Source organism: Equus asinus, chromosome 16 (assembly GCF_041296235.1).
Source record: "Equus asinus isolate D_3611 breed Donkey chromosome 16, EquAss-T2T_v2, whole genome shotgun sequence".
NCBI lineage: Eukaryota > Metazoa > Chordata > Mammalia > Perissodactyla > Equidae > Equus > Equus asinus.
This window is the reverse complement of record NC_091805.1, coordinates 1,044,823-1,065,848: the sequence shown is the minus strand read 5'-3', so window position 1 is coordinate 1,065,848 and position 21,026 is coordinate 1,044,823. Positions and strand designations below refer to the sequence as shown.

The 21,026-nt window shown below is 39.7% G+C and overlaps 1 protein-coding gene across 11 annotated transcripts in view; it reads right to left on the bottom strand.

Annotated features, from left to right (window-relative positions):
* NFIA (nuclear factor I A) overlaps positions 1–21,026 on the bottom strand; it is a 348,179-nt gene that overhangs the window by 164,901 nt on the left and 162,252 nt on the right. For 7 of the 11 annotated variants that reach the window (XM_070486374.1, XM_070486375.1, XM_070486380.1 and 4 more), the window contains exon 3: positions 625–690. The exons of the other annotated variants lie outside the window; for them this stretch is intronic. In XM_070486374.1, the coding sequence (XP_070342475.1) occupies positions 625–690 (66 nt within the window). The remainder of the gene's footprint in view (positions 1–624; positions 691–21,026) is intronic. 11 annotated transcript variants of the gene reach the window in all.

Below are 21,026 nucleotides of genomic sequence, written 5' to 3'. Positions count from 1 at the left end.
TACTCAACCTTAAATTCTAACCTATGACAATCTTTTTCACACTTGGAATGCATACCACAAATTCAATATTTTATCAGTATTATATTCATATATAAAGTATACATTCTATTTTAATCGAGTTCCTACAACAGAAAATTTATATATTTATGCAATTGACAATTTAATACTGTCATGTGCCCTTACTGTTTTATTTTAGACAATTTAAAGTGGAAAAGCCTTCAAAATTAGAGATCATTTTCTTAAAGGAATTAGAAAAGCGCTGAACTCCCACTAGGCCTCAAAAATACTTACTGGTCAAATCACTAGTGAAGAAGATTGTGGGGCATTCGCCACTTTAAAAGGAACTGAAATAAAATGAAAAGGCCATGGCTCCTCTCTTAGGCTGTAAAAGATTCTGCTTCTCTCATAGCCACGAACTTTCCCGGGGCCAAGGCGCTCGTGTGTACTTGACAGCATGTGGCGAGAGGGTCTGGGTCTGCTGGAGTGTCCAAAGAACGCCTCGAGTCCTCAAAGCTGCTCCTGCTGTGGGCTGCCCACAGGGCAGACGGGAAACCTTTGTACTTGGCTGGCTGCTGGCTACTGTGCACTCTCAGAGCCGCAGCTAGAGCCCCAAACTAAACTTACCATTTTCTGGCTGGTCCTTAATGTCAGCGTCACTTGGCTGGCTGGGACTTTCAGATTGACTTGAATCTGAAAAACATAAAAATACAGCCAAAAATTACAGGCTCTGTGAGGGAAAGTGGACCAGAGGTGCCAGACTTTCTCAGAAGGTCCAGCACACAAACTAGGAATGAGAACATCACAGAAATGACATGATGGGGGAAAAAGGAAAGGAAATTAGAAAAGAGAGAGGGACAATGCCCAGCAGCAGCAGCCGTGCCCCTGCAGAGGACGCTGGGTTCTGCTCACACCTCCAGGGCAGCTGGCTTGTGTGGGATCCTAACCTGAAATGGTTCCACAGAGGCCATTTCCAAACTGCTCCTCTCCATTGTTTACAGACGAGCGCCTGAAAGAGACTCCCTTCCTTACGACACACATCTGAGGCTCGATTCAGAACATAATAAAGTGTCAAAACATATTTTGAAGCTGGTATATAAAAGCAACCCAAACAACAGTAACAAGTTCTGTCGGTATTTAGCTGTGAGTTACAGCAACAGACTATGCAGACTAACACCGTTACAAACAGGAGTCCTAATATTCTAGCGCATTTCCTTGAAATAACAGGATAACTCAAAGACGTCCTTCGGAAAGGTACATGGTTCCCTCACTTTATAAGTATTATTTTTCTCTTGGTCTAATGCATTTGAGAGATCCTAAAAGGGCTTGTTAGCAAAAATAGGTTCTTGTGCACATTTATTGAATTTCATTTATTTTTTTATTTGAAAAATACAATCATTTTCAAACCATAAAAATTAATTCAATTAATTTAACTTCTAAATGGGATAATTTAAAATAAAATTACATTTAACTTTAAAATGAGATAAAGTTAAGTTAGATCAAAACAATGTCACAGAATTAGAAGTAAGCATAGTTATGATACATTTTTGGGGGCTAGGAGACAAAAATCAGGAAAAATATTTCAAGGGGAAAATTTTTTGATGTAAAACATTTTCTGGGATTTGAAACAGTATATAACATTATATAAAAAAAAAAATTTTTTTTTTTTTTTTAAGAAAAACCTCTATATCTCCAGAAAGCCTGGATTGGAACTTTCACTTCCCAAAGTTAGAACTGGCTGTCTGAAATTTGACCGCATTTCAGCAAGAGGTTCAACGCAAAATGAAAAGGTCATGACACTAAACTGTGACTACATTGAAAATATTACTTCTATTCCAACAGGTTAGAGCATTACCATTCTCTTTCTTGGAGATATTGCAAAAAGAAGCAGCACTACTAGTGACCCCAGCTCCAGAAATGCTCATTTATCACTTTAGAAAGGCTCCCTGCTTGTAAGCAAATGAAGATTTTAATTATAGGGAAATACTATTAAGAAAATGTCTATTTTTAAGTTTTTAGATGATCTTAATCTGGGGACTATAGAAAAAATTGATTCAAAGGTTCAAACAGCAAAAACTGTGAAAATATGAATTCTTATTTAAGTCTGACAAAGTGACAGCTTTTATCATCCTGTAATAATCACCATAGTGAAGACACAAACAAAAAGCTTTATCGGTCAAAAACTCTAGAGAAATCCATATGAATGAACCACAAAATTAAACACAAAGCCTTCACTGAAAGTCGGAAATGCAAATTTATATTGGACCATATTTGAAATTTTAACTCCCTAAGTTAACATTACTTTTATAGCAAACAATTTGAAAACATGGCATGGTCACCTTCTCTTTTTCTAAGGAAAGGTTCTGTAATTTTGCTGTTAAAAATTACAAATTAAATATTCTGAGACATAATTAAACATGTTTTAGGACAAAGGTATACCTTTATTATTTTTGTCCTAGAAAATTTTAAACCCTCAATATCCATAATTAAAATTAAAGAAAATACCTAATTTTGTTTCATGGAAAGTTAAATTCTTCCTGATCGTGTCCCAAAATAGATATATAAAATTTTGCCAAATAGATCATTTTCTCTGGAGTAATACTAGCAAACCTAACTTTCTATGTGGTAGCTTAGCTGACATTCCTTCAGGTGTGATATATGTATGATTAATCACTACTTCACGAACAAATGGAAAAATATTTTTTATCTCAATTAACTTAAATACACAATAGCCAATTACTTTTCTGATACTTATCCATTAATATTAAGGATAATGAGATCCAAAAAATTTTTTTAAAAATCTAAAAGTGGACTATGTTCTTTTTACGTTTCTTTACATTTGGCTCACTACCCATCTTAATAGAAATGTAACGTGATTAGATAAAACAGGAACAGCTACAAAAGACGGCTCCAGGTATGTTCAAAGAAAGTTTAAATTCAAAGCCACAGAAAAAGAAGCGAACCAACAGCCAAGGAGGAGCGGCGGGAACAGGCTCAGGGCTGGTCCAGGAGGGGCCGCTCCTGCGAAAGCTCGGCGCAGACACTGCAGGAGGCATCTGGCCACACTGAAAACGGGATTTAATTTCTCCAGTTTTATTCAAAAGCCAGAGACAGTGTTATCCATCTGAGGACCGCATACTGAAGTACAACGTCCTGGTAAGGGACAGGCAAAGCCAGAGATCTACCAGAAAACTTAAATGACCTAAAAACTTGGCTAATTATTTTCTACCATGGCCGTTAATGCCGTTTCTGTTTTGAACCAACAAGGAACAAAATGACCCCGTCCCGGAGCTGTTCTATGCTGAGGACACACAGACTTTTTCTCTGGTATCGCAAAAGGTCACCAACGCTGTTCAGTATGGAGACAACCAGACGACCAGAATTACAAATTAATTTCTACCGTACGTAATGGATACAAATGAAAGATCTCTCTTAGGCATTTGCATTAAAATGCTGTCATGAAGGTTAACAATTAACTTACTTCTCTCTTTTTATACGTGGTAGAGGTAACTTTACGTCTTATTCTCTCGTACAGTTATCACATGGTCAGTTGAGTCCCACCACCGGAAATATTTAGAGGTCGCAGAAAACAAACCCAATTGCCTAGAATGGGATGCCATATCTCATATCTTATATCTGGCAGGGACTTTCTCTGGTTCACTAGTTGAAAGCCAGCAGATCTGTATATTATAATGAAGAGAATATTATTTAAAGTGTGTTTAAACGGAGTTGGAAATGCTATTGTGAGGAAGTACATTAGGGTTATCAATGTTTTTTCCCATCTAGGGATTTGTTTTTTGTTTAAGGAACCCTAGACTTCAACCTAACCTTGAAAAGCAATGTTTCTTTTGGTTTTTAAAAAACTTATGAGCAGAAATTTAACCCTAAAATAGACAAGGCTTGCATGTAGGAGGCTGAGCTGAGACCTCCTAATTGAACCGCTGGCCATCTATCTGTGCATTTTTACGGCGCCTATATCTATACTGCTGGAGTACTCAAAGACATTCCACTATCAATAGAACCACTAGGGAAAGGAGTAAAATAAATCCTAAGGCCTGCATATTAGTCTTTGCTTTCATAAAGTGGTGCAACACAAGAACAGAAACCTCGGACGGGATTTGCTACTTCTCTGCATATTCTGGCTCCCAACCTCGCTTCTGCTCCCTTAAGCATGGAACCTCAGACAGCACTCCTTTGGGAAAGGCGAAGGAGGACAGAGACATGTCAACATGGTGAAACTGATCAGGCAAAACACAGATACCACTTCCACGTATTTTAAGTTCTTTCGGCATGAAGCAAAGATGGAATGTTGCTAAATCTTCTCTGTGCTCAACCTAGAAGAAAACATCCCGCTCTCCAGTCCTGTTCTCATTGTACACCTCTCTCTTCCATTGCCACTTCTGTTATATTGTACCACAGGGATTTTAAGTTATCTCCTAGGAGAAACTGGGCTCTGAGAAAAGAGTCCCTTTCTTTCTCTTGTCCTGTCCCCACTGCTGCCCTGGGCTTCCAAGGGTGCCTGGCCTGGCCAAGGATCCAATATCTGCTCAACTAAAGAGATGGATTTTTCACTTGTTTGGCTTTCTAACACTGAACCACTGCCAGTGACTGAATGCACTCAGTTCACACTAAAAGGGGATTAGGACTTAGAAAATGAAAAAGGAGAGCAAACAAGGCCTTTCTTTCTGCTTGACGTCCCACTTCGTGGGGCCTGGTGAGGGAGAGAGAGGCACGTCCCTTTGGTTCGTAGGTGGGAAACGTTGCATGGTGGTTAGACGTTGCGGACAAACACCTCTTATGATCCCCTGGCCGACAGCACAGGAGGCCACCTCCGAATAATGAGAGCTGAAAACAGTGTCTAACACAGAGGAGGCCCCCCAGAAACGTGCGAAAGCTAACATGATGGGCAACAGAGGAATATCTCAAGTATTCGAAAAGTGCAAGGATAAGAGAAATCTGCCACATCTGATGCCCGAAAGCACCTCAGAATCCTAACAACTGTTGTTGTGAGTAACTGATAAAGGAAAGACAGATGCGCTACGGTGAAGAGCCCTTCCTGCCCTCAAATAAACCAGTGTAATTCCTATTTGGTCTACGTGATGGCAACAAAAGTCTGTAGACCACGAAAGTACAAATTCTGGTTCCACTCAAAAAATAATTTACCCTAGTTTTCAACCTCCCTAGGTGCATAATGCTTTGGCTAAAGATGAAGTTTGAAAAGCCTCTGTTAGAATATTGTATCCAGTTTTTAAATCCCATAAACTAAAAGGTGATATGAAGAAACCTTAAGGCATCCAGAAACGAGTTAACCCAGTGAAAGAAATACAGTGAGATGCCATCTAACAGCGCTGGGGTTGTGTATAGTGTGAGAAAGAAAAGGCAAAGACAGGAATGAATACTTTCCTGCAAATAAATGAAGAGTGAGGACCATTCTTGGAGCAAAGGAACATAAGAAATAAGGGCGATTATACTCTCAATACAATAAACTGCTACCCTCTAGAATTAGTCCTTAAAGATGTCCAGAATTTAAGTAAGTTTTTGTTTCTTATGGTTTGGAAAGACGCGTCAGGCCAAAGAATATCAAGATTCATTTTCCCCATATGTTATAATGGAAAACAATCCTACGTCTAGTTGGTAGTGTAAGGTTTAGAATTACTCTAGTCTTATAACATGTTTATTACACTAAGAAAATCAAGAAAATCAAATGGCTATGATAGCCACATTTTGCTTATTAGTCTCATAGCTGCAAGTGTAAGAGAAATATTATTGCAATACTTTAAAATATTTAGAAATACTGCCTATTTTTTCCAGTATCACCTTGACCATAAAGACCAACGTATGAGGAAATATTTGAAAAATCTTTGAGAATGTAGAATTTCAGTGTACAGGTACATTTATGTATATATACAATTTGTAGCATATGTGTAAACACCAATGAATACCACCAGTTAAATACAGTCCATAGTGGTCTTGCAAAGAACAAACAGATATTTGTAATACCATCATTAAATCTGGACCAGTAAAAATATTCAATTATTAGCATTTCCAGAGAATGGATAAAATCCTTTAAGCTTAGTAAATAACCAAACCAATATTTAATGTCAATTAACACAGACAACTGTGGGCACTTGAAAAATTAACTCACAATAACCTAGTTTTTAAAACAGATAAATTATGAGGTGAGTCACACCATAAAAGTTTTCATAGCTTTGAAAATGGAAACACTCCACGGTTCTCTAAATGGGAAGTCTTGTCTTTACTGTATTTAAAATGCAAAACGTGACCAGTATTAACGGTCCCAGGAAGCCAGAATTGAGTGTGTGCGTGGATGTGTGTACACGATAACTGCGGTAATGAAAGCACACATAGGAACCCTCCTCCCGGAAGGGAGACGGGGAGACGTGGCAGAGGAAGAGCCCTTGTTCCAAAGGACCAGGCTGGTCTGGGCACACTGGCCCTCGTCTCCTTGAATCCAGATTTGGACAGGAGTGGGAAGGCTATGCTCATGCAGCAGTGACTTGGAAGAGCTCCACCAGACCACCCGGGGCTGCCAGCTGCTCAGGGGACCCACTTCTTGCCACTCCCTCGTATCACATTTTCAGGGCATACTTAAAAGTGTCATCTAATCTAGGTCTCTACCATTTTCTTTCTTGAAACTTTTTCTAAAATGCCTTTCTGAAGAATTTGTGAAATATTAAATTTGCAGGAAATAGAATTTTTGGCATTAATGCTGGTATTCGAGGCCCATCTGTTTAGTAGGGACTGTGGATGATGACGAGACTATTTAGGTTGAAGCGATTCAACTGTCTTATCACCTACTCATAAATGTGTTATTTTCTATGTGCACAAGGAGGTTGGGGAATGATATACGGTTTTAATACGCTGACAGAAAAAATTAAATGGCATAACTATTGTGTTATGACAGTGAGGAGAATCATTTCTAAGCTCTAAAAATTACAAATTCAGTCACTCTGAAAGTAATGACAAAATGACTCAATCTTTAAACCTTCAATCTTTGCATGGGGCTGATTTCAAGTAATGATCAGCTTTTTCAGTGAAGTTATAAATGAAGTCAGTAGCAAGAATATGGTGATTCTAAAAGATATGCAAGCATGATATTAAATTTATAACTTCTTACATTTTCTTTGAAAAGGGTCTATGACTAAAATTAATTTAGGTAATGATAATAGGCAATCACTTTGAATTTTGTTTTTCCCATAACAGGAGCTGTGTTGACATGTGATAGTGACATGTTGATCAATTAAGAACTCAAGTTATTGAGTCAACCTGGTCACCAACCCACTCATGTGTAGACAGAGACCTACTTAAAAAGCCATCACTATAACATTATTGTGTATCAGAATTGTGTTCAATTTCCCCTTTTTAGTCACTTTTTCAAAAACAATATTAATTATAACAGTAAGTTCTTGGAGTTCTTAAACAAAAGAATATATGCTTAAAGATTACTCACATAATCATCTATACAACTTAAAGTAGAAAATTTCCCCGTAAACTTTCACCCTATAAAAACAAATGAATCAAATGAAAATGATGTATAATTAAGTTATAGTACATATGCATTATTTTCATGTATCTGGATATCCGTAAGCATATTTATTAAAATAATAAAATGCCATCTGTTGAGGCTAACCATGCTATTTAGGGTAAGTTAGTACTCTAAGTATTAACATTTTTTTTTTTTTAAGATTAGCACCTCAGCTAACAACTGCTGCCAGTCTTTTTTTTTTTCTGCTTTATCTCCCCAAATCCCCTCAGTACATAGTTGTGTATCTTAGCTGCAGGTCCTTCTAGTTGTGGCACGTGGGACGCTGCCTCAACGTGGCCTGACAAGCAGTGCCATATCCGTACCCAGGATCCGAACCAGCGAAACCCTGGGCCACGGCAGCGGATCTCGTGAACCTAACCACTCGGCCACAGGGCTGGCCCCAGTATTAACTTTTATTGCATTCGTATTTCACTACTGAAAGGAGCATGAAACGATAAAGAGATGGTGTCCTAAAAAATCTCAGCTATATAACTGCTCTGGATCTCGGCTTCTTCATCTGTAAAATGGGGACACTAATGACTATTTTGTGTAACTTAACAGAATTGTTGTGTGGATCAAATAAAAGAATGCAAGAAAACCCAGTTTTAAAACCATAAGGTGCCAAAAAAAGACGTGTACGTTTACCTCTATAATATAAATCTTTCTATCCAAACAAGTTGTTTCTTTTAAAAATTCAACCCCAATCCACACATGACACGTCTGGTATAAAAACATCAGCATCACAGTCCTAGTTTTAAAGAAAAGGTCCTTAATTCCCATATGCTGGGAAAGAGATTATCACTGATAATGGAAATGTAAATCTCAGCTTGCTGTTGTTTATTCCAGACAGACATTTGTGTGTTAAGTCTGTTTATCAGGCCACACTTTGTCTCAGCCAGGAAGTAGTCAGTCTTTGTAACAAGATGTATGCAAATGAATTTCCCAAGACTCTCTGCAGCAAATTGCAGCAAGAAAAAAATTCCTTGTTACTTCACCAGCAAGAAGCTACCTCAAAAGTAGACTGGAGACGAGAACTCTGAGCTAACCAGGCTGATGAGTGTGAAGGAGTCCTGAGCGTGTGCTCACAGTGTGCTGCTCTTTATTCTGAGTAGAGTCGGTGCATTACATCTGTTTATCAGACAACACTCTGCCTGGGCATTCAGGCTTTTTAACCTGTGTGAAAATGAACAGTGACCACAACCTCGAGACATAAGCCGTCTGAGGCAAAACTCCAAAACTCCTGTCACTTTAAGAACCCCCACCAATAGAAGCGCCTAAGAAACTTCCGAAACTTTAAAAAAAGATACATCCAGCTCTAACTTTTCGGCACCTTCTATCTTAAATAACTTTTCTATATCATTGGATCCCCCAATAGCATGACAGACTCAGGACAGAATGGTGACTTTTACCACTCAAATTTGATAAATTAAAAATTTGTTAACATTCCACATCTAATGATCAACAACAAGGAGTTTTTAAAAGAGAATACTTCGATAGAAAAGTATTTAATCTTTAATTCTATTATTAACATATTTATCCTGGGATCATCCTGTTTTAATCCTAATATGACTGACTCTTAAAAATATCTACACATGAAGAGTTGAACAGTGTATTTCTTTCTGTTTCGTTTTTCTTGTTGGTTTTCTACAGGGTTTGAAAATCTTACCAAAGGAATCGAATTGGTTTAGCTTGTCTTCCCAGACAAAATAAACACTTTAGGACCCTACTTGTTTGTATTCTCCTCAGTGGCGCTGTATGCATCAGCAGCTAAAAACAAAGAAACTTTTTAGCTGCTCAGACAAAATGCAGAAGCTTTCCAAACAAGGAGGCAAGGGAGGGGGCACGGATTGGGGTGGGGGGTGGGGGTGGAGAAGTGTGTAGAAAGTCTGACAGTCCATTCAATATAGGGATGATGGCTATAATGCATCCAGGGTCCCCTTGCTAATTAAATATGCATTGGCACCGTTCTGATCGATGCAAGCCATGGATCAGATGACACACCTGCAAAATCTTGAGCCCAGAGCTCCCAGGAAAAAGGAAAATACAGTCTTGTCTCCTTATCTTTGTTTTCAAAGGGTCTCAATTTCTGTGCTTAGATATCTAATTTAATTCTCTCACCCTCAGCAAACTGGATTAGGGAAGTCAATACAGCCTTTGTGCATCGACAGGAAAACACAGCTTTCCTTTTATTCAATTTAACGATGACCTTTAGACAAAGATAATGAGGACTCTCTAGAAGTAAGGTTAAGGCCTCAAGAAGAAGACCCCCAGAGCTAAGCTCCTATGGAATTCTGGAAGATAAGGTAGGGGGTTTACTGTGACACTTTCCTGCTTGGAAAGGAAAAAAGGAGGAAAGGGAATTAAGAATTGGTGTTGAGGGGAGGGAGGAGGGAGAAAACCTGGTGGAAGAGATGTTAAGTCCAGTGACTAAACAAGGAAACTCTCAAAAATCAAATGGCTGGATCCTGGCACATCCATCACCAGAAAATAATTCTGTGAAAGAATTAGGAATGAGGATAGCAGAGTAACAATGATCCTAAAAAATGCAGACACTGTAATGAGGTTGAAGGTTTTGTGGCTGGGTAAATCAGGAAGTTCCGGGTTTTTGTTTCTTTTGTTTCCCTGAAGCATCGAGAAAACAGGACTGTCACCAGTGTGTTCGTGAGTTCCACCACTGGTGAGAGATATAACTAGAGATTTTGGACAAGTCTGGGTTTCGGCAGTGTTAGCAATCTTCACACCACTACTCTCAAGCAAAGGGGAAAGTGATGCTGGAACATTCTCCCGAGACAAACGGCACTGCTTCTTTTTAATTTCCTTTCTTTGGGCCTGCTCACCCCATTCATCAGTACATCTACTCTGTGCCTGTCACCCAGGACACCTGCAGACAGCAACCTAAAAAGGCAAGGTCCCTGCTCTCGGTCAGTCAGATAAGGGCATTCAGCAACACCCCTCCTGAAGAAGGCCTGCATCCTGCGGAAATCAACGTGCAGCACACTCTGTTGTGCACTTTTATAATAATCGCTTTTATAGCAGCAATCAGGACCACTGACTGTGGCTTTGAAACAGAACTCACAGCAGCCTGGACACTAACTAGTGGCAATGGGTGGGATAAGCTTTTCAATTAAGACAGAGGTTTAGGCAGAGTGCTTCCCAGTGAAATATGGAGCTATTATTGCATAATTAGCATTGTTGGGAATAGTACAAAATATCAAAACAGTTTTTAAAAATCAGATTTTTTTTCCCCTTAGAAACAATTTCCTAGATAGTGCAGAATGTTATTCCGGATCAGGCCTAGCATCTTCCCTCTAAAAGAAACGACAGCTCTAACAGAGGCAGCTATGTAACAATGAAAAGGCAAGGGCTTGAATCAGAGAACCTGGCTTTGAGCCCCTTTTTGGCCATTTGTATCAGCTTCGTGGAATCAGACAGGCCCCTTTGCTTCTCTGAACTTCAACGTACTCATCTTCAGAATGCCTGACGTTCAGGATTATGAGACCTGAATGGCATGATTTAAATGCCTCATAAATGATAGGAGATACCTGCAGCTGCCACCAAAGCAGGTTTTCTACAGGATGTAAACTGGCTAAAGATTCACATTGACTTGCTTACTTTTATTTCCTGCCTCATCATTTTTATTGCCAGACAGCACACTATCTGGAGCTAATAGGCATTTGTTGAAGTGGGATTAAAATCAGAAGGTGAAAAAATAGCTCTTTGGGGCCAAGAAATACAACAGGACCTATCTTGGGAATGGCAACAGATGTTTTTGGGCAGATTTTCTGGCTTTGGGGAGACTGCATGACTGGATGGTGGTATATTCCAGGTGGCGAGCAGAGACCCAGCAGAATGAGAAGGCCTGCTTTCTGAAAGGTCCTCAATTCAGGACCAGAATGAGGGGTGAGGGATCCTGTAAAGGTTCTTTCCAGCCCTAAAGTTCTAACTTGAAACAGATTATTAAGCAATTCAGGTATTGGTCTTCTGGCTGCATTCAAGGCTGAGATCCCCATTTCATCAAAAGAGACTAGGTGATATTTCTTCATTTGCTGCTGATCATTGAGTGCAATAACCATAATAAGTCAAAGACAGTCTCTTCTTTACTTTATAAATGACCACAAATAGCCCACTAAGAGTTGCAAATGTTTATCTTCAGTAACTTGCCCAACCCTAACCACAGAATCCCATAAACAATGTTTTCTCTTTATATCTTGATCCATTATGTGATCCAGAACACCAGAAAACTTTGTTTTAGGAGCTACTGAAAAAGGTATCCTTAAAGAATTAATTTAGTCTAGGTCCTAGATCCTAGGATTTAGGACAATGCTTTTAAAAAAATATTTCAGATATACCTTCTCTTATATATCTTTCAAATAAATGTGCTTTCAATTTCCACATTGACTAACTTTTCTCTAATAACTTAGTTTCTGAACCTGTAAGACGTAAGTCTTATTTATACGGAGTTATAAATATACAGAGTTATCACTCATTTGGTCCACTGGAAAATGGTCCTCAGACTTCTCATATTACCATAATAAAGTTCGAATGATGTCTCACTTTTTAGAAATTCACCCAAGCCTTCTAGAAGTAGAAACATTCATCCATGTTTTGCTTCCATGTCTTTAAGATAGATAAAATGACTTCAATGCATGGAATCATTTCACTTTTAGGAGTTCCCATTTGGATCCCATCATGGCTTTCTCCCTGACATATGCAGTGCTAAGTTATTTAAAATTAATTGCAGTACAATATTTAAAATGTCTTCACAAGGTGCTAATCTCAAGTGCTTTGGATGTTTGAGCCACACTTGGAAGTCATCAAGCTCTGTGTATCTTCATACCATGGAGCAGTTGAACATGCTGAAAAGATTAGTCAGTGAACTTTAATCTACACCCTAAACTATAGTAAATTATGAAATTTCAAAAATGTGTGAGTTGATACAAATGAGAAAACTGTAAACATCCTGCATAACAAGCAAAAAACAAACCCAGATAATTAAAAGAGATGAATTTGCTTATGTAGCCTTGCTATCTGGGAAGGCTTTCGGGAGTCCACCATAGGTCACGGGTCCTACCCACTTAAGCCCGGTTGAGCTTATGTGCTCTCACCTTCATGTAAGGTGTCATTTCTGTTTCCATTTAAGGATGCAATCTACATCCTTTTCTGTGGTTATGTTGGGTGGGAGATAAGTATTTTCCATTTCAGTAACTCAGTATGGGTGAGGAATTTGCTTAGTAATAATCCTAAAATTGAATTGTCTTCCATACAACACCTAGTATAGTTTGGGTAGGATTAGCTAAATGAACGATCTTCAGCATGTGCTTAAAAAAAAAAAAAAGCTTCTTATTTGTCACCTGGATTTATTTTGATTTAAAAAATCATGTTTCTGGGAAGTCTCTAATATAGGTGCTACTTCAACAACTTCTCTTCATCAAACTGTTTAAGTGGGTGATTGGAACTTTACTCTGATTCACTTTTTAAAAATCATTATCACTCTAAATTATTCTCAGGAGGAAGAAGCTTGTTTATTTCAGTCCATCAAACATTTACTGATCACCTACTGTGTGCAAAGCATTGTGAGCTTTTTATTCAGTCCTGAGGTAGCTCATAAACTCACTCAACTCTGTACTATCTGTAAAAGCGCATGTTCCTTGTTGTTTAAGAGTAGCTACTTCCGCCCCCGCCCCCACCCCACTGGTGATGGGAACAGGGAGTTTCTCTCAATTAGAATCCCTTCCAAAGTTTATCAGAGGAGGATAGTGGAGATAGTGATTTCTACCATAGGAAACAGCTCATCTGTTTGTTTTATATTCAAGAAAAATGACAAATCTCTGGGCTCCATGGTTTTTCCAATTTTTTGGACATAATGAACATGGTTTTTCCAAGTTTTTGAACAAGCAGAAGCTCACAGGGAAGCTTGGGTATCAAGAGCAAGCAGTCCTATCTGCAAATCACACCCTCATTTTCACGCAACCTCACCCCATACCCCATCCCTGCTGGGCTTCATGCAGCAATATGTACACCCCTGCTGCATTCACAGAGCCAAGGCCCTAACCTGTAGTCCAGAGTGATTTCAGTGTCACCTCTGTCCTTTCAGATCTACAATCTTAAGATAAGCAAAGAAGAAACAGTGACAAACTCATTTTTGTTCAAAATCAACGAGTATCTTTTCTAAACTCTGTCTTGTTTTATTTTTGTTACTAGAGAAGAAGATAAAAATAAATTATAAGTGGGCAAAACAATGAAAAAGAAAAACAGTAAAAAGAAAAAAGAATCAGGTAACAGAAGAAGTGGTATTGTTTTGAACAGAGTCAGAAATAGCAATTCTTCAAGTGAGACAGGAAATTTTATTTGCAACAGACAAGAGAAAAGTTACAAGCAAAAAATCAGAGTTTCTTCAGGGATGAAAGGTGAAGTAATGTCCTGCACAGCATCTCTGAACCATCAGGTTGTACTGAGGCATGGATGGAACGGCAGCAGCACAGCCTACACAGAAATGATGCAGAAGAAGGGATGAAGGATGATGGCAATCCTCTCACTGCCTTTGATTCTGGCTATCACCCCCAGAACAGCACATAATTTCATGAGACTTTTCTATTTAGTAACTTTGGGACAATTTTTTCTTGTTATATCTACCCAAACGATTTCCCAAAAAATCACTGAGGGGCCGGCCCAGTGGCACACCAGTTAAGTTCACAAGCACTGCACGCATGAACCAGTTCACTGGTTTGAATCCCGGATGTGGACATGGCACCACTTATCAAGCCATGCTGTGGCAGGCGTCCCACATATAAAATAGAGGAAGATGGGCATAGACCTATGTTAGCTCACGGTCAAGCTTTCTCAGCAAAAAGGGGAGGATTGACAGCGGATGTCAGCTCAGGGCTAATCTTCCTCAAAAAAAAAAAATCACTGAGTTCGTTTTCATTTTTATTTTATACTTTAACAACTCATTTAATGATTTAACAATTTCCTTTTGGAAGTCCTGTAGAAAGAGAAAAATTTCCAAAGTGTTAGTCAACAAAACCATAAGTCTTTTCCATACAAAACGGCCTCATGTCTACACCCTTGCAGTCACAGATTCTCCCAAGTGGCCTTAAAATCAGAAAGCACTTTGTTTAAGTACCGCCATGTTGGTATTGTACAGACATGCTTAGACTTCACAAGGGAAAAGTTTAAACAAACATATTTGGAATGAAAGTCATAAAAAACATTAGGCAAAAAGAAAATTTTAAATTAATAGCAAGAGAGTAACATCTCACCAGTAGTAGATAGGGAAATGAATTATTCAAAACTGTATGCCAACACTGACATCACAGTGAATAGAGGCAGGCTCGAAGGAGCCTTCCTGAGAAGAGCTGGTGTTTACTCAGCAATTGGAAGCAAAACAAAACAAAATAAAAAAGATTCCCACATAAAGAAAATCGTATATACTGTTTTTCATAACCCCAGCAAAACTCCCTATTGTGGCACTCTCAAGGCACAAACTCTTAATTTCTGTCAGGAGAGAAAGTAGAGAACAACACAAAGAAGTCCTGAGACTTAGAGAAGAAATTCATGCAGAACATCAGCTGTTACTCAACATTTTCAAGGAACCATGATATGTCAAACAGGCCACAAGATACAAGTACATTTAAATATGAGTTTCTATTTTTGTTAAAAAATTTAAAAAATCCAAAATCTGAATCTGGAAAAGCAGACTCTTACAGGTTTAGAAAGCATACACAAAGCCTGGCAGAAGAAAACCCTGCTCACTGCCACCATCTGCTTTCTGGCACAGTGAGGAAAACTTCACTAACGGCAACATTTTCTTACACTGGAAAATCCACTAATTAGCTTTGTTGTAATAAGAAAGATAACCTCTGCATGGAAGGCAGATCGCCAGCTCGCTGTTTGGCTGGCAGCACTCACGGCAGGCCAGCGACATTCCCACGAGGGCTCTTCCCCACGCCCCTCTGCTGGAGTCCTCCGTGACTCCCTCTTGGTAAAAAGAAAGTGCTCACAGCGAGAGAGCAAAGCAAGAGCAACGGAGAGGGCATGTTTCCAGGTATTTGGATTAATATCCAAGAACACCAGGTTCAGAACCAGGAAATCTGGGATCCAGAGTTGACTGAAAACCTGGGTAAACCTGGGTCTCATTTACTTCATCTTTAAGGCTATTAAAGCAAATGAGTTCTAGATTTCCCATAAAACTCCTAAATTCTTTAAGTCTAAATCATGTTTTCCTAAGAACTGTATGTCCCAAGAAACTAATGATTACAAAACAGAAAATGGGGCTTCACATGTCATTGATATATCTGAAATAATTTTAGAAAATTTGTCATAAACTGATTAAGACATTACAAATCATTTAGCAACCAAAGAAACTGAAACTCTACTAAAATTCCTTCATAATGTGCTCTAACCATTTAGTCAGCATATCATTCCACAAAAATAACCAACAACTATTCACCGAGGAGCCAATGTGTGCCAAGCACTCTGTGAGCACTGGAGACAGAGCAGTGAAGGGAAGGTTCCCCAAGCTCTGCGCCCACCACGTCTACACGACAGCGAGTCTGCGACCCAGGGAGCTAATGCTAACCCTCCACAACATCCAGCAGATGCACATCACCAACCACACACAACAGGACAGCATCAACCAAGGAGAAACATGGCCCTGGGCTCATACACTGAAAGATCTACTTGAAAGTTCCTTGAGAAAATGGAATAAATAGGTGCAAATATTTTCTGGAAAATAGACACCACGTCCTTAGAAGCAAAGCCAAGCAGAACACCGTCAGGCGACGACAGCCAAAGTGTAGACGCGGCCTCTCTGTGAGGCGCGTGAGACCTACTGCTCACACGGGCCCTGCCTGGACTGCACAGATTCATCAGTTCAAAAGTCTCTCCTTCCGTTCTCTTGATTTTTTTCCTCAAGCTCAAACTTAGCCAAATTTAACAACAAAATTGCAACACAGGGTCATCCACTGCAAACTCAGAAGTTCCTTTACCTATGGAATGAGTGATGGACTAATGCAAAGAGTAATACCCCACTGGGATGGCAAAGACATGCCCACACTCCTCTTCCCAACTGCATGGCGACGCGTCAATAACGAGACAAGTGTCCATTGGGTTTATTAACTCTCAACTGCCATTAAAACACACTGATTAAAACTGTAACACTTGACTCGGTGCTTTTTATCAAATACTGGGAAAGACTTTGGTCAATCTGTCCAGTTCTGGCCCTGCTTTTACCTTGTTTTCACCAACACCCCACTTAGGCACAGAAAGTAATCACGTTCTTTCCCAATCCCAGTCAGTCACATTGATAAGCACAATCGCTGTGTTGAAGTTAGAAGGTTACTCAGTGCAGATGAAGATGAAGGCATAACCCTTTCCCTTGCTCTTGGCAGAATTAATGGCCCCTCCTCTGGCTCCATCCGGCCTGGTGGTGGCTAAGAACGGGGCGCAGCTCCTATTAAGCTCACAAATTTTGTTTCACGTAAATCCTTTCAGGACCTTATTATAGAAAATTCCTGCAGTGTGCGATGATGGGCTTCTGCATTTGTGGTTTCATAATTCTTGAAGACTCCTTGATACATACCAGAGAGCAACAACACTGCACTAAGTATGTGGAGGAATGACACAACCATGTTTGGACTAGTGTATCAGTAAAGCTGCTGTCACTGAGAACAGCAGAACAGCAACAATAACAAAAAAGGGCATCAGAAGTTACATTTAGATCATCAAAAATAAGATCTAAAAAATTCTATTTTGGTTTTCATTCTAGCATGCCTTTCAGAAGATAGATATTGAAACTGTTGCTAGGCTAGAGATCACTTCTGATACCTAGCCTGTTTGCCACACCCTATTTCACTCAGCAGAATATCTTTCACCTTTGGCTTGATGTAGACACAATCTCAGATACACTCAAATTCTTTTTTTTAAAAAACCTGGCTTAAAATTGAGACTGCTGTCTCCAAAATCAGCCAAAAGTCCTGAAAATGGCTTATTTTTTGTAAATTCGTATTTTACTGGGTGCCATTTATTAACAGACCGTATTTAGAATATCCATGAAGTGACATGATTTTGTACAGATGATAAAACAATATAATACCTATTTTCAAGGCAGGTACATGAGAAAGGATGATGAACTAAGAATAAAGATTAAACAAGTACTGTTCAGGTAACACACAAAGAGGAAAAAAAAAGCTTCATTAGGAGCTAAGTAAAAATGGAAATTCATGGCCTGGGACAATTTTCACCTCTGCACACTCACATTGCTATTGAAACTGGTGATTAGCCAGCTCACCTGAGGCAGCACAGACAGACATATGTCTGTCACATCCCCCAACCTACAATACGCTCATCTCTCTGAGGAACAGACAAAATTCTGCTAAGGATATCAAGTTTCCCTTTGGCTGAATAAAGGAACTGAACTTGAAAAATATAAAGAAAAAGAAATTAACTAACTGCAAATTTGCTAAAATAGGTGGACTATAATAAAACAACAATTTGTAGTTCCTTAATGAGACTTGCATGCTGCTCTGAAGCTGGAAGGCTCTGATTTTTTACCGAACCTACAAATGGCACCCTCCTCTCCCCAGCCTTGCAGCTCTCTGGGCCACAAGCACAGTTGCAGGGGTGCACCCACCACAACTGCTGACCCTCCTTCTCTCCAATTCCCTCTTGACCAAAAAATGAAATACACAATAAAAGGGAGTCTTGGTTCAGAGAATTCTCATTTTCTCATTTAAATTTAACAACACTTAGGGACTAAAAGGTTTGCTGGGTATGTGTGGGGCTGGAAATACTTCCTATTGGACTTAAATTTGGTCTTCCTGAGGGCAGACCAGCAGCAGCCACATCAGTTCATGTGGGAAGCTTGAGTCCCAAATTCAAAATCAACTTCCAAAAGATCTGTATTTCCAAAGTCAAGCAACAAAGGACCATAGCTCCCTCTTCTGTGACACGGAAACTCTACGACAGGAAGAGCCTATGGCCCGCGGTGGGGCCCCGAGGAAGACAGCACCTGCTCACTCACTCCTGAACTGCCAGTCAGGTTCCCAGATGACTGAGACCAGACGACCCACCAAACCAAACCTTTGTGGGGTGTACACTCACTATGGAACACAATCAAAATCCACTCTGACCAGGTTCTGAGCCTCCTAAAGTAGCACCCCTTTAATGTGACCACACTGTGAATGGTCTACCCCCCACAACAGAACTGAAACACACATGGCTATCTCCTTGTCTGTTTCCTTTATTATTCATGTGGTTTCATCTTTCCAAATTCAGACTTCCACCCCGTTGTAGGAGGGAAAGAGTATGTAATACATAATGCAAAAGGATTTACAGCAAGTCATATGACGTCTGTACTTGATAATTTTTCATGGTTTTATACCCAAAGAATCACTGCATATGGATGAATAAACATTTTTTAAACACCAGAACACTGAGCCTTCCTCTCACACAACTCAAAGCAAGGGGCACATTGCTGACACAGCAACACTGTGGTCTCAGAGAGGCTGTGGGAAATGTCAGATTTATGGTCCGGGGGTGATTGGTGGATGGTTTTGTGGTGTGTATGGTGTTTTGTTTTGTTTTGTGTCTGCTTTTTCTTTTCTCTTTTGAGCCTCTGACAGAAGCAGAGCTCTACAAACTTTCTGGCGACCTCCCAGGAAAACAGAAGGAAGCTGAATCCTGTACTTCCCCTGGGATCTAATGAAATATACAGCCTCTGGGCTTCTTTCAATTTGGACTTTCAGACTGCTAAGCCAGTGAAAAGGGGATCCTAGCTGTCACAAACGTCACATGCTTGGGGTCACCTGCTGCTCGGGGGTTCTCATGCCAGTTGTTGACATAATAAGCACCCCTTACACTTTAATTACAATTCACAGTGTGCAAACTATGCAATCTGCTTTAAGGCAGACTGTCTTTTAAGTCAAGAGTAAAATTCTATTACTAATATGGCAGTGAAATGTAGCAGAGAAGGGTGTGTCCAGATGACTGACTACAGGCAGATACCTGCCATTTGGGGAAGATACGGGTAACATTTGAACAACATAAAGTGGTACTGCTGCCCTTAGTTCCGGGAGAGGGCACTTTACTCTAACTCTGTTCAGAGACTTCCTATGAGCACACCACAAAAGTGAAATACATATGCTTCACATGTAGCCTGTTTACATTTGTATAACTACCATGTATTTTTTTCACATGGGGCCTTAGCTACTCTATGTAATATCTTGCCTCTCCAACAGGGCTGATCAACTGTCCAACAACAGGGAATTTCTACTTCCCCTACCCCTTCCTCTCTAAACCCAGGGCAGAGCTAGAGATGTTTAACACAAGCTTCCAGAGTTGTGTTGGTGCTCTCTCATTTACTAGATCCTTGTATGTTGCTAACTACAGATCTGTGTAAGCTATATTCTTGCAACCAAAACATGAAAAGTTATTTTAAAACAGAGTCCATTTAAAATAATATGACAATGCAGGGACCTGTTTAAAAAGTGCTAACATAATTATAGTCTACAGTTTTCTCCAAAAACAACAGTGAAAATTAGTTACAATATATTACAGAGAACTACTATAAACATAGGTGGGCTAACCTCTGAATGAACTGTCACAACCCTTTGAGAATTACTATCTCACTTTCAGTGCCACAAACGATGTGAGATGAGACACATGAAATAAACCCCTGCCAAGTACTTTTATGCTTATGAAGTCTGCCTTGAGCACCTCAGTTGAGCTACACACATGCCCCACTATAAAACACCCCCACACCACCACCAGAAACAACAAAATAGTCAAACCAAAACAGAAATCCAAATTTACAAAAACAGTACATACATATTTTTTAAAAGAATAATAATAATGCCTATCCTTGCTTTACTGAAGGATGTATCCGTATTAAAAATGCCACCAAGATAGGTCAAATTAGCCAACAATCATTCTTTGCTTTTTTTGGTGCCAGGCAATAGTAGGTGCCAGGACCAAAACCACGAAGCACCACCAAGAGCACGTGTTTATCTTCTTCAGACATGGTTATGCTAACACAGGAAGCAGATGCAGCTTCCACTGTCCTTGGGAAACTTTCAGTCCTTTGGCTACTGGGTTCGGTCTTCGCGAAGACAGACACAGAGCACTAGAGCCCTGCCGACAGACTTTTCTGATACCAACCACGGCCTGGATGAGTGCCACCTGCCCATGTCCTCTATTTCTTGGTTCTGCCCAATTTTGGCGACGCTCACCTTCTGCCTCCATGTTGTCCACTGCTCCACTAAGCTACCACCCAATGTCCATAATCAGACCATCTGGAACCCCTTCTGGTTGGGCTGAATTTTTTTTGATGGAACCTTAAAACTAGACCAACCTGAGACTATCAACTCATACACAAGCATATCAGGTCGTGGACCTTTACGAGTCTCACATCCCAACGTAAGAATCCCACCTGCCAATTTCCTCTTCCTTCCCTTATAGGAAGGGAACAGAGTGTCTCTAAAGCACC